At 41.8% G+C, this 14853-nt stretch overlaps 1 protein-coding gene across 1 annotated transcript in view; it reads right to left on the reverse strand.

Annotated features, from left to right (window-relative positions):
* LOC139925730 (homer protein homolog 3-like) overlaps positions 1-9935 on the reverse strand; it is a 54039-nt gene extending 44104 nt beyond the window's left edge. Inside the window, exon 1 of the mRNA XM_078285697.1 lies at positions 9635-9935. Within this exon, the coding sequence (XP_078141823.1) occupies positions 9635-9639 (5 nt within the window). The 5' untranslated portion in view covers positions 9640-9935. The remainder of the gene's footprint in view (positions 1-9634) is intronic.
* Between the last annotated feature and the right edge of the window lie 4918 nt (positions 9936-14853).

Here is a 14853-nt window from a genome sequence, read left to right on the forward strand (position 1 = left end):
CACATTCACACAGTCCAAACATTTCCTCACGGGACGGAGAAATACTGCAACGGTATTTATCTGCCGCCTGCAGCGTCGGCCTTAAAAAGTGGGAGTTGTGTGTTCGCTCCATCTGGACGAGCTGCAGAGCAGACGGCGTGCAGGAGGAGTTGACTGCTACAACACTTCCTCTGACCTCCGAGGCTGCGTTCACACTGCAGGACTTCATGCTCAGTTTCAAAATTGCTGCTCATATCTCATTTTTCTGGATGACTGTAAGATGTGACCCATATCTGACACCAATGTGAACTGACAACAAGGTGGAGAAGACACGCAGAGTCACAAAAACAAAAAGACGACAGATCTGTTTCTGTACCTACGCTTCTCCTGCTCTCTACTAGTTAACATGGAAGGGACGCCCGTATTTAATATTCATTTCACTCAAAATTTTTTTGAACATATTTCGGTTACATATGTGACTTTGAGTTTTAACTGAACAGAGACATCTTCCCAATCCCAAATACTAATCAAGTGGTCTATTTGTCTTTTTTTCCATCGTTGTGTCTCCATGCTAACGCTGCTCAGACAAGCGGACAAAATTATGACAATTGTTTCAGGTGAATGATGTCAGATTTTACTTGTTGTCATGGCAACAACGACAAACTGCGATTTGTGCGTTCAAATACAAGTCGCATGTAGATCGCATGACTCGGGCTGCAGTGTTGTAGCTCATATCCGTGTGGTCCGGAATCGAAAGAGTAGCTAAACCCCAAACCCAGATCTGTGGTGAAGCCTGACATCTACTGCTGAAAACTAGAGTACTAAACTGGTCATCTGCTATTGGCTGATCTTTTGTACCAGGTGATGTCACCACCTGTTGTATGGTGCCTTCAAATGGGGTCGTGTTTACCGTGTTCGCGAGAAGAGTCCATATGAACGACCGCTCCTGTGGTATTCGAGACTTCGGAAGTGGAAATTTTCTGAAAGCTCCGAGTTCACGAGTTGTGACGTGTTTGTTGACATTTCAGAAATGGCGGAGGCCATGGAAGTTCATTTTTCGGTGGATGGTAAGTTAATATATTGTAATTTTAGTCGTATAAAGTTTTTCTTAGTAATTTTATAATATGTCTGAGGAAAATGTTGATATTCCCAACAGCCTCATCTTTTTCCTCTGTCATTATGCCTTTGCATTTCCTGCATTACGTTACCCGCTCGCTAGCTAGCTAAATTGTTAGCCTTGGTGGCTTCTAGACGCAGCGTTGCCTAGCAGCGGTGCTCTCACGACTTAACCACTTGAACGCCGCGCATATCGTGTACACGACTTCCCATGTCGTAACCACGAGCTCACGAGTTCCACTTGAAGGCAGCAGTACTCTATAGAAGGTGACATCACCTGGCACCAAAGACCAATAGCAGATTGCCAGTTCAGTACTCTAGTTTTCACCATTAGATGTCAGACTTCACCACAGATTTGGGTTTGCGGTTTAGTTACTCTTGAAAAACTGCGACTCCATGAGACTTTTTGCTGTTCACACCGATTAGAAAACATCAGATTTGAGTCACATGTCACAGTTTCAGCTGCAGTGTGAACAGAGCCGGAGATCAAGATGTTCTGTAGCTGCTGTTCTAACCTTCCTGACAAAGAAGACGACCCAGACCAGCAGATGGATGTGGGTTGAAATCCTCCGAACAGCTGGAGAGAGAGAACAAGTGATGCTCTCTCTCACTTCCTCTGCAGCTGCTCAGTCCAACTCCAGGTGTGAATGTGTGGAACTGTATGAATGAACGGGTGTAAGACATGCATAAAAATATACAGTATATGCTTTATGTGTCATGTAAAATCTATACTCATATAAGAATGAATATTTATTTATATAAAAAATGTTAAATACCTATAAAAATGTACAAGTACCTATAATTTCTAAACCTTTTCAAATTCAAATAAAAATAAACATTCAGTCACATGATAATTAAATATTCCCATAAGAATTTCACATTAATATCTATATTTTCAATAAGCTTACAACCTAAAAGAACTTGAGAGAAAATAGCTCATGACTTGAACCAAAACTGCGGTCAACTTTTTACAGTTTCTACCTCATTCAGTGTCATTGAGTAGCTGCCTCCACACACACACACACACACACACACACACACACTGCCTGAGAGTGTGTGTTCGCCCGGAGTCATTGCTGACTAATCCTCTCTCACTGGTCTCTTCATCTCGTTCTTAAGCTCGGTCGCCCATTCACCTCCCAGAGTCACTGATCTGTGAAACAGCCCTCTGTGGATCAGACCCCCCCACACACACACACACACCCACACACACACACACACACACACACACCCAGCCCCCCACCCCCCCCCGCAGACACACCGGGCCAGTTGTTTTGTATGTGGAGAAAATACTCCTCAAACTGCCAATAACGGCGTCTCTAAGCTCCCTGGCTGTAAATAGCTGGGAGCAAAGCTGCTAAACTCGCTGCCAAAAACCCAATCGGTCGCACTGAAAAGCAGACGGCTCACACTTCAAGAAACAAAGCTGAAGCCTGAGGGGATCAGAGGAGGACAGAGAGCGGTCAGCGGGGTCAAGGGTCAAAGGCATATCCAGTAAAAAGATGTGATCCAGCGTCCTGGGGTCGCTTAAATATACGGCTCAGCCAGGATGCTAACGGTGCGTTCAAGCGTCAATGTCTCCCAGTCTCCCTGCAAGTGGACGTCACATCACCTGTGGTCAAAATGTGTCACAAGCTGCTGTGCCTTAAAATAAACATCCGAATATATTTTTACCTCCGCCAACAGAGGACAGGGATTTTGTTTTCGCCCGGTTCTCTCTCTTTGTCTGTCCGTCTGTCTGCAGGATCTCTCAAAACGTTCTGAATGGATTTGCACGAAACGTCGTGGAAAGTTTGGTCATGGGGCGAGGAAGAACTGACTAACTCATACCTATTAGCCAAAGGGGGCGTGGCTTCTCACTAAACTTCTGAACACAATCAAACTTTGCGGCCAATCAGCAGACAGAAGAAGAGGCAAACCCTCCATTACTGGACCAATCAAACAACATGGAGGCACCACTGGCAATTGACATTTTTTCCAAAACTTGGTCCAGCGGCAGAAGGGCAGCACCACTGGAAACTGAACAGATAGAGAGCTGATTGGTCATGTGGTGTTGAGATAATCAGATAAAATGATTAACAGTGTGTAGAATGTGAACAGGCAGATCTCATGTCCCATTTCAGCTCCAGTCAAAAAAAATTCTGGTGCTTTGAGGTTCAGGGGATTTCAAATTTTTGGCTATTCGCTCTCAATAGCCATAAACTCTTCCAACATCATTTTGGCCTGTCAGGCACGTCCCTAATGTTTGGTGGAGGAAACAACAACACATCATCATGCGGGCAGAGAGACGGCGGTCAGAGTCCAAAACACCACAGGTTTGATTCCACAGCAGCCAGTGTGTCCCGCTGAAGTGCCACCGAGCAACACACTGCTCCCCGACCTGCTCGCTCACTGTAAGTCACTCAGAGCGTCAGCTGACTGCTTGTTGCACCATCTGTGCATGGAGCCAACACACAGAACTGGATCTCTGCTCTGGTTCTCTGGCAGTTTCCAGCCTCCGGAGACTTGGGGCTTTGCAGGAACGGCCCTTTAAGGCAAAACGCCTGCCGGCCCCGCTGTGAGCAATCAGTAGTACGATGACTCATGAGGGATTCATTTCAAAACTCGCCCATAAAAAGTGTTGTTTTGTTGTCAAAGACTTCCATTTTGTTTTAGGGGAACAACGTGATTCTCCTTTAAGGGCCTGGTCCCTCGCCAGCCTCCTGCCCGCATTCCTGAGCCAGCGAAAGTGTCTGGCCCAGTCCGGCAACATGACACTGTACAACTACATACCAAAATAGCACAGCGAGGGGAAACGCTAACTCATAGCTGCTCAACAACAAGTCACCGTATCTCCAGCGTGACCCGCAGCCCGCCGCACGCCGGCCAACTTCTCCTACGCGGCCGAAAAGTCAGGAATGCTTTGTAGTAACACCGAGAACCCGGCTCACGCTCGCTTTCATCTGCAGATCTGGTCTCATCAAACTCTGGACTCTGATTAAATAAAATCCTCCGCATCTCATGGTTTTGATCGCCGGAGCTCACGCCCCAAAAACAGCTGCTTGTCCTCTGGCCGCGTCAAAGCGACACTTCACTTATCTGAAGGTCAGCTCGTCTGACTGATAACTTACTGCTGTCATGAAACGTGAAAGTGATACAGAGCGAGAGAGAAGTTCAGGAACTGAAGGTCAGGGAGGGAGAGAGAGAGAGAGAGAGAGTTGATCTTTCATCTTGAGGCTTCTGCAAAACCGTTATTTTCTTCCATGCCAATAAAGCACAGTGAATTGAAGTGAATGGAGAGAGAGAGAGAGAGCTCAGACTGTTTATTCATGCAAATGCAGACGTCTCCAAAACAGCAATTAAGAGGCTTTTCCCCCGCAGAGCGTCCCATGTCTCCTTGGCCGGCGGGAGGACGCGGGCGCTCAACGGTCTTTATGGTATTATGCAGCAGATTACCTCATTATGTTCCCACTAAAAAAACCCAAACACGGGGCGGAGGACACACTGGGAACACACATTCCTGTAGATTTAAACACCGAGTTAGATAGATGATGGATGGGTTTATCTTCAGCATCACATTTCTAAGGTAATTAGACTGATGGATGGTCATACTGTAACCTCACTATATATTTCAACACTTATTATGCTGCTGAGTGGGAATACTGTAACCTGCTTCTATATTTCAATGGTAATTATGCTGAAAGATTTTGATTTTCATGCTGTGCCATCACTATATATTTCAATGGTAATTTGGCCAAATATTAGTAATAAAAGTGAAATTTTATGTGTATAGCGCTTTTCAAATACTCTAACTCTAATATCTAGAGACTTAAGAGATAAAGAGATAAAAACTGTACGAATGTATAGTAAGTAAAAAAACTATACTTAAACCAACTACATACAACTCTATAAAAACAAACAAAAGCAAGGAAGTGGGTACTGTAACCATCCTATATATTTCAATGGCAATTAGGCTGAACAGTGGTTATACCATGACCACACATTCCTCTATATTATATTTTAACAATAATTAGTGTTAGGTGGATATCCTGTAACCTCCCTATATATTGTAATGGCTGATAGAGGGGTATATTATAACCCTACCATCCCATACATATCAGTAGTAATTAGGCTGATAGATGATCATACTGTAATACCACTATATATTTCAATGATAATTAGACCATAGATAGTTATACAATAAATCAAGCATCCTATATATAAGAATCCTGGACATACAGTACACACCAAGTGGGATATTACAGAGCCGACAACAAATCCCCACAGATCCTGCTTGTATTTACCACTGGGAGGCTGACGTGAACGTTTTTTACCAATCAGCAGCTCATATTTACAACAAAGCTAACATGACATGAACGCAGCATAAGGACAAGACAGTTTACTGTGTCACAGTAACCAAATCCACCTTATCACACTATTCACTTTTACTGAGAACGTTACTGAATGGATCTACAGCCACACCACAACAAGCTGACTCAGCTGCTCTCTGCTTCTAGCTGCTTGTTATATTATATTTATGCTTTATTTGCACACAGCCAGTTCATCATGGACCTCCATGACGGCAGCAGCCATGGATGATATGAGATTTGTGATGCAATGTAAAGCCTGTATTAGCAGGCTGGATGGAGGCTGGAGACATGAAGGAGACTGGAGGAGGAGAGCAAGACAACATCTGCACGTCACAAGAGTCAGACTTGGGATGTAAAAGTTTGGTACGGAGTTTCCACAAATACTGAAGCTAAACCTGCATTCAACTGGTGTCGGATTTACGGTGTGAACAAGTTTCAGACCAGGAAGAGCCACATGAACACCTGACTGTGACGGATGACCAAATCGGAGAAATCAGGGTTGTAGATGCAGCAGGAATCGGCCGAGTTGTGATGTCATCGCTGTTTCCAACATGGCTGAACAGAACAGAGTTGTACAGGGCGCCTCTGGGGTCACATGGTAGAAAAAAAAACTCAATGTGTAAATCCGTGCGAACGGATTTGTAAACTGTGTGAACGGAAACGGTTTACAAATCCGTTTGCACGGATTTACACATCGAGTTTTTTTTTCTACCATGTGACCCCAGAGGGGCTCCGTAGAGTTGCACGTGAACGATAAGAAATTTCATACAGTAAAGCCGAAAATGAACCACAAGTATAAATTTAAAAGACATGGATATTCCTTGATAACTATATTGCTACGGCATTCAATTTCCTGTGGTATTTACATTCATAATCTACTGAAATAGCCGAAGATTTCTTGCTAGCTAGGCTATCGCTAGCTAGGCTAACGTTAGCCTAGAAGGCTGGCAGTGTGTGTAAACAGTTGAGGAAACGTCCAATTTTCATAAAAGCATGTCAACGCAAACTACTGGGATGTCCGAGTTGTGACTCGGACATCCCAGTAGTGACTCGGAGAAAAGTGCGACCCGACATCAGTTGAATGCAGGGTTATAGCGGCGATGAGGGGGCGGGGCTAAAGGCATGACTGACAGGTGAGGAGGAGGGGCGAATGAACGGACAGTGAAGAGCGAGGACAGACGAGGCGGCGGCTCTACCTCTCTCGGTGTAGCGGGTACATGTTACAGCTCCGCCGCTCCGCTGCTGCAGCACCAGAGGAGAGAGGGCAAGTGTTAAAGTGTTGAGATGAAACTCCTGTTAACACTTTACTGTAGCGCTCGTCAGCCGTTAGAAATCAGTGATTCTCAACCTTTTTCACATCAAGTACACATTCATTTAGTCCACATTAGAGCTACAGACCCCCATTTGATGAGATTTTGTCTCTCGGACCCAAATCTGAGAATATTTTTATTGTTAGATATGATTTTGTCCAGAATTCTGTGACTGTCTGTATTGTAGATAGAGAGATAACAGAGAAACTATGATCAAAACATCATTCTTCTAGATTCTCTAATTGTGCTAACAATTCATCAGTTTGCCTGGGACCCCATAGAACCTCCTGAATGACCCCTGGTGGTCCCCGGACCGCACGTTGAGAACCATTGTTACGAATTATAAATGATTGTCAATGCATCAAAGGCAAAGATAAACTCGGCTTGCATTTTGACCAGACATCAGACACATCAGAGAAATACATGCTGTTCAATGTAAACACCACTGGTTTGACTGGTAGGTTATTATTATTATTTATAGAGTTTCCATTGATGTATTCAACCCCAATATTTTTGGCACATTGTATAATGCTCTGATTATGGTCAGACTGATATGGGTTTGTAGATATTGGTCTTTTGTTAAATATCAGATATCGACCAGTGATGTCATCCACCACAACATGAGCACAGCTACAAAAAAATGCTGGAAAATCTGCATTTTTCTTTGCACATTTTATTTCTTCTTTTAATTGTTCAGTTGTGTTTTTGTAATTCTTCATTTAAAGTCAGTAAACACTGAATACTTGAATTTTTTTGCCATGAAAGTGGAAAAATTCAAAGATATCGAATATTGGCACAAAATATCAGCATCTTCAGCACAAAACTCTCAGTATCAAGGCTGAACTGGTGGCTCAGCTGGCTGAGGTGTGTGATGTCACCGTGATGTCACCGTGATGTCACGGGTTTGAATCTAGCCTGGGACCTCGCTGCACCTCATCCCCCTCTCATCTGTCCTGTCTCTCTACTGTTAAATCCCACAATCAAACTGCATTTTGAGAGCATCTTGCTTCCTTAATTTGACGTATTTCCTGTTGAAACAGGATGTGGGGGCGGGACATAACGCAGGGCGGGATCAATCAAAAGTCTAAACCAATGGGAGATCAGTTAGGGAGAGAAAAGCAGTTTTATTTGATCGGAGGTGATTGTTCAAAAATCTGTGATGTTTTATTGGTTATAATTTTAATGTATGCCTGCTGCTACAGTATGATGTCATCACTAAAGATCTTCCAGGCAGTAAAATTAAAGGCATTTTTTGGGCGTTTAGTGTTAAGCAGGTGTGACATGGAGAGTTAGCCAACAAGGTGAAACAGTCACTTTTCATTTCATTGTAACTTTAACTATCAAATAAAAGCAAAAATGCCCCCAAAAAATTACATTTTGGCATTTGAATATCAGCCTTCAAAAACACATATTGGTGGAACTAGAGCTGGGTGATATATCAATATAATTATCGATATTGTGATATCAGACTAGAGATCCTCTGGGATGTTGGTTATGGTAATATCATGATATATGTTGTGTTTCCTGCTCTTAAAGACTGGTTCCAGTTATCTTCCACAGTTATACAGTTTTCTGAACTTATTTGACTGTTGAAGCGTTCCAGAGTGAATTGAACACTGAACGCCTCTTCCTGCTTCTCCATCATATCCACATTAACCTATTAATGTTCGTTTCTCAATATTTTCTCATATCTAATGAAAGCACCAGTAGTCATCCCCAAAATATCCTCACATTATCGATATGGAGGTATTGCGTCAAAAATATCGCGATATTTGATTTTGTCAATATCGCCCGGCCCCAGGTGGAACCCTGATGATGACAACAGTAATGATGATGCACTCATAATGTTCATATAATGTTCATACAGGGTCTAATAAAGCTTTATGAGCAGCACCTGAGTGAAAGTGTTTCCAGACCAGTCTACCAGTGTTCATGTGTTCATGTGTTCATGTGTTCATGTGAGGGGGATAAAGCCTCCTGCTCTTCTTCTGCTCCCCCAGACTGAACATCATCCAAAACAGCAACACTGATCCATCACAGCTAATGATCTGATGTTCAGCCTGACTCTTCCCAAGGCCGAGCCGAGCCGAGGACCAAGACAAACACACACACACACACACACACACACACACACACCTGGCGATACCTGGCTGCCAGTCTGCACAGCTCTCACCACGCACACTGCAGTCTGAACAGCTGATTCAAACCAGTTCATTCATTTGTAATTGGAAAGAATCGGAGAACAAGAAATCCCAATAGCTGCTGTTAACCAGGGGATGTGTGTGTGTGTGTGTGTGTGTGTGTGTGTGTGTGTTATCCTATAGAAGAAACACATGAAGATGAGTGCTGTCTTATCTAGAAATCAATAGAAGCAAGGCTGCCTGCTTCTGACTCCTATCCAGGTGAGGTTTCTCTCTCCCTCTCTCTCTCTCTCTCTGTGTGTGTGTGTGTGTGTGTGTGTGTGTTTTATCCTATAGAATTAACATATGAAGACATTCTGCATGTCAAACGCCATGCAGCCTCTTCGCTACAGTCAGTAAGTTGAAGTAAACGCAGCTACAATCCTGAAAAACACTGAACTGGAGCTTCTGTCGGTCACAAGTCATTTAAGGTGGAAACGGACGTTACTGATGTTGGATCCATGAAACTAGGTCAAGTCCTGGGACTGAAAACACCAGATCTGTTTCTCTGCAGCGCTCCTCAAACATGACGCGCTGCCGGAGCCTCATATATGAACTGATAGATTATTTGGTTTTATGAGACGCGCATATTACATTAAAACCACCTTAACTCACCCAAAGTTCACTTTTTTTGCCATTTCGTCATCTGAACAAATCACTTCCAGACAGCGAAGTGTCTCCGGACTGAAACTGAACTCACCCCATGCTCTGAGGAGGCTGCTGCTCTTTCTGCGAATCTGCCACTTCCAAACTCTTCGTCCTTTTCTCCTCCTCGCTCTCTCCAAACGGATTCAAGTATTTTCCTCCAAAAAATCCCGGACCGAGTTACATTTCTGAAAAAAACACAAAATCACTTCCTAGTCCAGACTCCCCGTCCCCCCGACACTTCTCTCCTCTGAAGTCAGTTGTTGTACTCCAGCCTTCCTTCCTTTGTCTGCGGTTTCTCCACCAAACAGCGCGGATCTTTCCTCCGCTCCTCTCCGTGCGTAATTACGCACCGGGAGCCGTTATGTTCAGCCGCGCGGACCGGGAAGACGGAGGAATATCGGCGAAGGAAGAGCGTTTTGTTTTCTGCTGAAACCTCCAGGACTTCTGCTGCTCTGCTCCGCTCCGCCTGACAGACTGGATCCCATCAAGAAGCTCAGCGGGACTGTGGAGCCGCTGGAGCGCCGCCTGGCGGCCACACACACACACACACACACGCACACACACACACACACACACACTAATGACCCTATATAATCTGAATTGGTAACTTCACATCATCAGACTTTATATTGCTTTTGCCCAAACTGGATGTGTCATTTGAATAAAAACAATATAGGTCACATCTATCGTCAGTAAGAACAACCCATAGATAATATAACACACACACACACACACACACACACACACACACACACACTTCCCACTTCATGACATGTCAAAATGTGAAATATAATATGTGGAAATGGCCTGCGGCAGCCTCCTCCCCCCTCCTGTTATGAGATATGACGTTATTATTATTATTATTATTATTATTATTATTATCATCATAAAGCTTAAAGCAAATGCATCTCAAACAGCTGGTGAAGCCAAACGGCTGTTTGTAAAGGATTTGGTAAATAATGGTTCAGATATCAAATCATTTCACCAGCTGCCTGTTCTGATTCACTGATCATCAGATCAAACTGAAGATGAAGTTGTTTATTCTCTTATGAAAAGAGCGATATAATAATCCTAGAATACATTACAGATGATACTGAACCACAAAACCACTTTTGAAAAGTGCAGCTAACATGGATCAAAACAAACACTAGACACAGGAAATCCTATAGTAATACTATAGAAGATAAGAATATACAGTACAGCTCATTGCACTACACACACACTGGAAGTCCTGATAGGAATATTATGGAATATTATAGTGATTTTTTATTAGGCTTTTGCAAATAATGTTTCACATCAGCAGTGAGCAGCTGCCTGTGTTCTAACTGATCAGATAATATCAGGAACAGTGAATTTATTTACTTCTTATAAAAAAGAATTACAGTAATCCTATATTTTAGATAGATGCTTCATAAATATCACAAAAAACTTTAAAGCATCATGCAGTTAATATGGGTCAAACCAGAAAATCCAATAGTAGAAGATCAAAAATACCATAAAGTATAATAAACTCACATGCATTGTCCCAATAGGAATATTATGGAATATTCTAGTGGTTTTTCATCAGGGAATGTCTGTTTGGAAAATGTTTTGATTCAGATTTAGACGTGTCTGAGTTTCCTTTGCTCATCTCACCGATCATCAGAAAAAAAGGAAGAATTTGTCTCTTTTTTACCTGATTTTTCCCCTTATTGAAGCCACAAAACCTTCCTTATAAAACTGATTGACTGAAACTGAAAATCTGACCTGTAACGACCAAAACATGCTGAGAAAGAAGTGGATTTCACCTCATTATACCTTTTACCCAGAGGTGGGACTCGAGTCACATGACTTGGACTCGAGTCACAGTTTTAATAGCCTGAGACTTGACTTGATGCATGAAGAGAAGACTTGAGACTCGACTTGACTTGGGTTCTGGTGACTTGGGACTTGACTCTGACTTGTACTTTGATGACTTGAAAAGGTTTCTAAAGTCTTGACTTGAGATCTTGTGTTTGTGTAAATGACTTAGATTGAAAGTGATGAGATTTGTTCCAGCAGACGACTGAATTTAAATTCTGTTTTCTGAATTTGTATGGAATGATTGAATTTATTGAAGTTGAAACTGATTATAGAAATCAAACTCATGATGCTCTTACCAAGTTTTTATCCTATTAAAACCATATTGCATTGAAAAGTCCTAGATATTTAGTTTTCTTTAAGATATGAAATTGATACTGGACTCTTGATTTGTTCTGACTTGACTTGCTGTTCTACATTTAGACTTGAGACTTGACATTAATGACATGGACTTGACTTGAGACTGACTTGGGACTCAAGCAAAGCTGACTTGGTCACACCTCTGCTTATACCTTATTATACACCTTATTATTTCACAATATTTTACTCGGCTCTCTGCTCCGCTTCATACAGGACTTGGTTTGCAGTGACCATGGATTTGAAATCAACCTCTTTATTTGTTGTTTTGTATCTTTGAATCTTCAAATAAAAACTCTCTCCCTCCCTCTCTGTCTCTGTCTCTCAATTCAATTCAATTCAATTAGGCTTTATTGTCATGACCATGTACAGCACAGTATTGCCAAAGCAAATAATAAGAATAAGAATGATTAGACCTATTAAGATTAAAATAACAATCACAAACAATGGCAAGCAACAACTATAAAACATGGAGGTGATGAGAGAAAAAAATGTCTGTCTGTCTGTCTGTCTCTCTCTCTCTCTCTCTCTCTGTGTCTCTCTCTCTCTCTCTCTCTCTCTCTCTCTCTCTCTCTCTCTGTCTCTCTCTCTCTCTCTCTCTCTCTCTCTCTCTCCATGAGAAATATTTTGCAAGTCAGTCAGGATTTCCAAGCTCACAGGTGATTCTATCTTCAGATACATAACAGTTGAGATTAGACTTAGTTAGACTCACAGTTTGTTGATATATCAAGTCGATATTGGTCGTTTATTAAATATCAGATTTCATAACCTCTGATATGATGGAGGTTCCTCCTGACCACAGATACTGAAAAACAGACTGGAAAACTAACATGAAGTTTGATTTTCTATTCATTTAGGTATTTAATTATGTGTTTTGTAAATGGATTCCTCATTTTAAAGGCAGTAATGTCTCCCAGAGTTTCTCTACCATTGAACAGGTGTGGTGTCTCTCTGCCTTAAAGAGCTGCTGACACTAAAATAATCTCATCAGTCTGGTTTCAGTGGAGAGTTTTAGTGTCCCATGATGGACTGAATGCTGTTTCAGAGGCTTTTCCACCCTGATGAGAAGAAAACTCTATGGAAAACTCTGAATAATTGTATTGTTTTGGCATGAAGATGTTCAGGGTATCAGCTCTTTAAGGCAGGGTTCAGTTACAAAGCACTTAATTGAATAACTGGATGAAAAAAGTACAAAGAAAATCAAATATCATGTCAGGTTTTCAGTATCTGTGGTCAGGAGGAACCTCAACATATCAGAGCTGGAAGATATCTGATATTTAATAAAAGACCAATATCAGTCCAATATTTCAGCCTAACTGTCCTAACTCCTTTCACTGAATGACTTAACAATAAAACAATCATGTGAGATCCATCTAAATCCCATGATGCATCTCTTCCCTGGTGGCAGCTTCATTAGGACAAAGCCTGTAAAGATGCTGAAAGTTAAAAGAACAGCAGTAAAACCTGAAGCCTGCATCCTGCTGCCTGACTCTGCTGCAGCGTCAAGGTTTCAGTTTAATTAAAATCATGAAGCGCTTCAGACTGTCGGCCCAATTATCCCAGCTCAGCCAGTGGAACAGCAGCAGCACACACACACACACACACACACACACACACACACACACACACACACACACACAGAGGAACAACGGTTCTTCACTGGTTCTTTAAAAGGAGAAGAACCATCAGCTGCTGAAGAACCATTTGAACCATGTGTGGAACATGAAGAACAGTCTTTTTAGTTATTTTATTCTATTCTACTGAAAGGTTCTTCATTCTTATTTGAGTTATTGGATGGTGGTGCTCAACTGTCTATAGCCTTTGTATATATTGTGCTATTGCAAATGAGCCAACAAGGGCAATTCAATTTAATTCAGTTCAATTCAGTTCAGTTCAATTCAATTCAATTCAATTCAATTCAATTCAGTTCAGTTCAATAAAATTAAATACAATTAAATAAAATTCAGTTTAATTCAGTTCAATTCAATTCAGTTCAATGTAGTTCAGTTCAGTTCAATGCAATTCAATTCAATTCAATTCATTAAATTCAATTTGGCTTTATTGGCATTACAAGAATAAATGATGTGTTGCCAAAGCACTCACTGTGATCATTCAGTGTGATTCACAGTGCAGCAGCTCAAACTGTTTCTCTCATCATGTGACTAAACAGACAAAGTCCAGCAGATTTCTCCTCTTCTCCGAGTACAGAGGGGAGAGAGATCTCTTTCAATGTGTCATGCTGTTTTATTTCTGATGGTGGGTTTTGTGTGGATCGGGGCAGAGACTGTGAATCACAACTTGTGAGTCACAGTAAGTTGGTGTATCACACATGTATCACAATTCAACGCAGGTGTCTAAAGGAGGGCAGGAACGGTTCTTTAGAGAACCTCGGTCTGAAAGGTTCTTCTGTGGCTTCATCACTCAGAACCATTTTGGGTTCCGGTTGGCACTTTTATTCTTCAGTGTGCAGGAGAACACAGAAACACAGACAACACTGATACAGGTGGAGTGGGAATGCAAATGTATGCAAAATGATTATAATCCGTTAATATGAAGCTGGGATGCAGAACTCACTGTATTAGCTTTTGATTTTGTGCTGAACAGAGTTAACCAACATTTTCAGGCTGACATAAATGTTTCTGAGGTGAATTTAAAGTATGGATCATAAAAATCACTCTCAAACCGAGGATATGACGATAGAGTCTTTTTAAAAAAAATGAATAAATGAATGTTTTTCTAAAAAAATAAATGATTTTTCTTCACATTAGTTGTTGTTTCCTTATGACGATCACCCACTGGAGCTCATAATATAATTCACCCTCCTTTTATTTACCAGTACATCATAGACATTTATTATGGAATGAAATAGACATTAAATAAAAGTACGTGAATAAAACATTTGAAGTGGTTTAAAGCTATGCTGATTTTGCGACAGCTGGTGGCGGTAATGCTCCGGAGTGGTTGCGATTTGCCATTAAATCAACAAGAAGAGGAAGAAGAGGAAGAAGAAGCGGCATGACGCAAGGAGGTTGACGTCGTACTGATTACGTAATCAGACAGCGACCGTCGAGCAGC

The sequence above is a fragment of the Centroberyx gerrardi genome, chromosome 9, assembly GCF_048128805.1.
Source record: "Centroberyx gerrardi isolate f3 chromosome 9, fCenGer3.hap1.cur.20231027, whole genome shotgun sequence".
NCBI lineage: Eukaryota > Metazoa > Chordata > Actinopteri > Beryciformes > Berycidae > Centroberyx > Centroberyx gerrardi.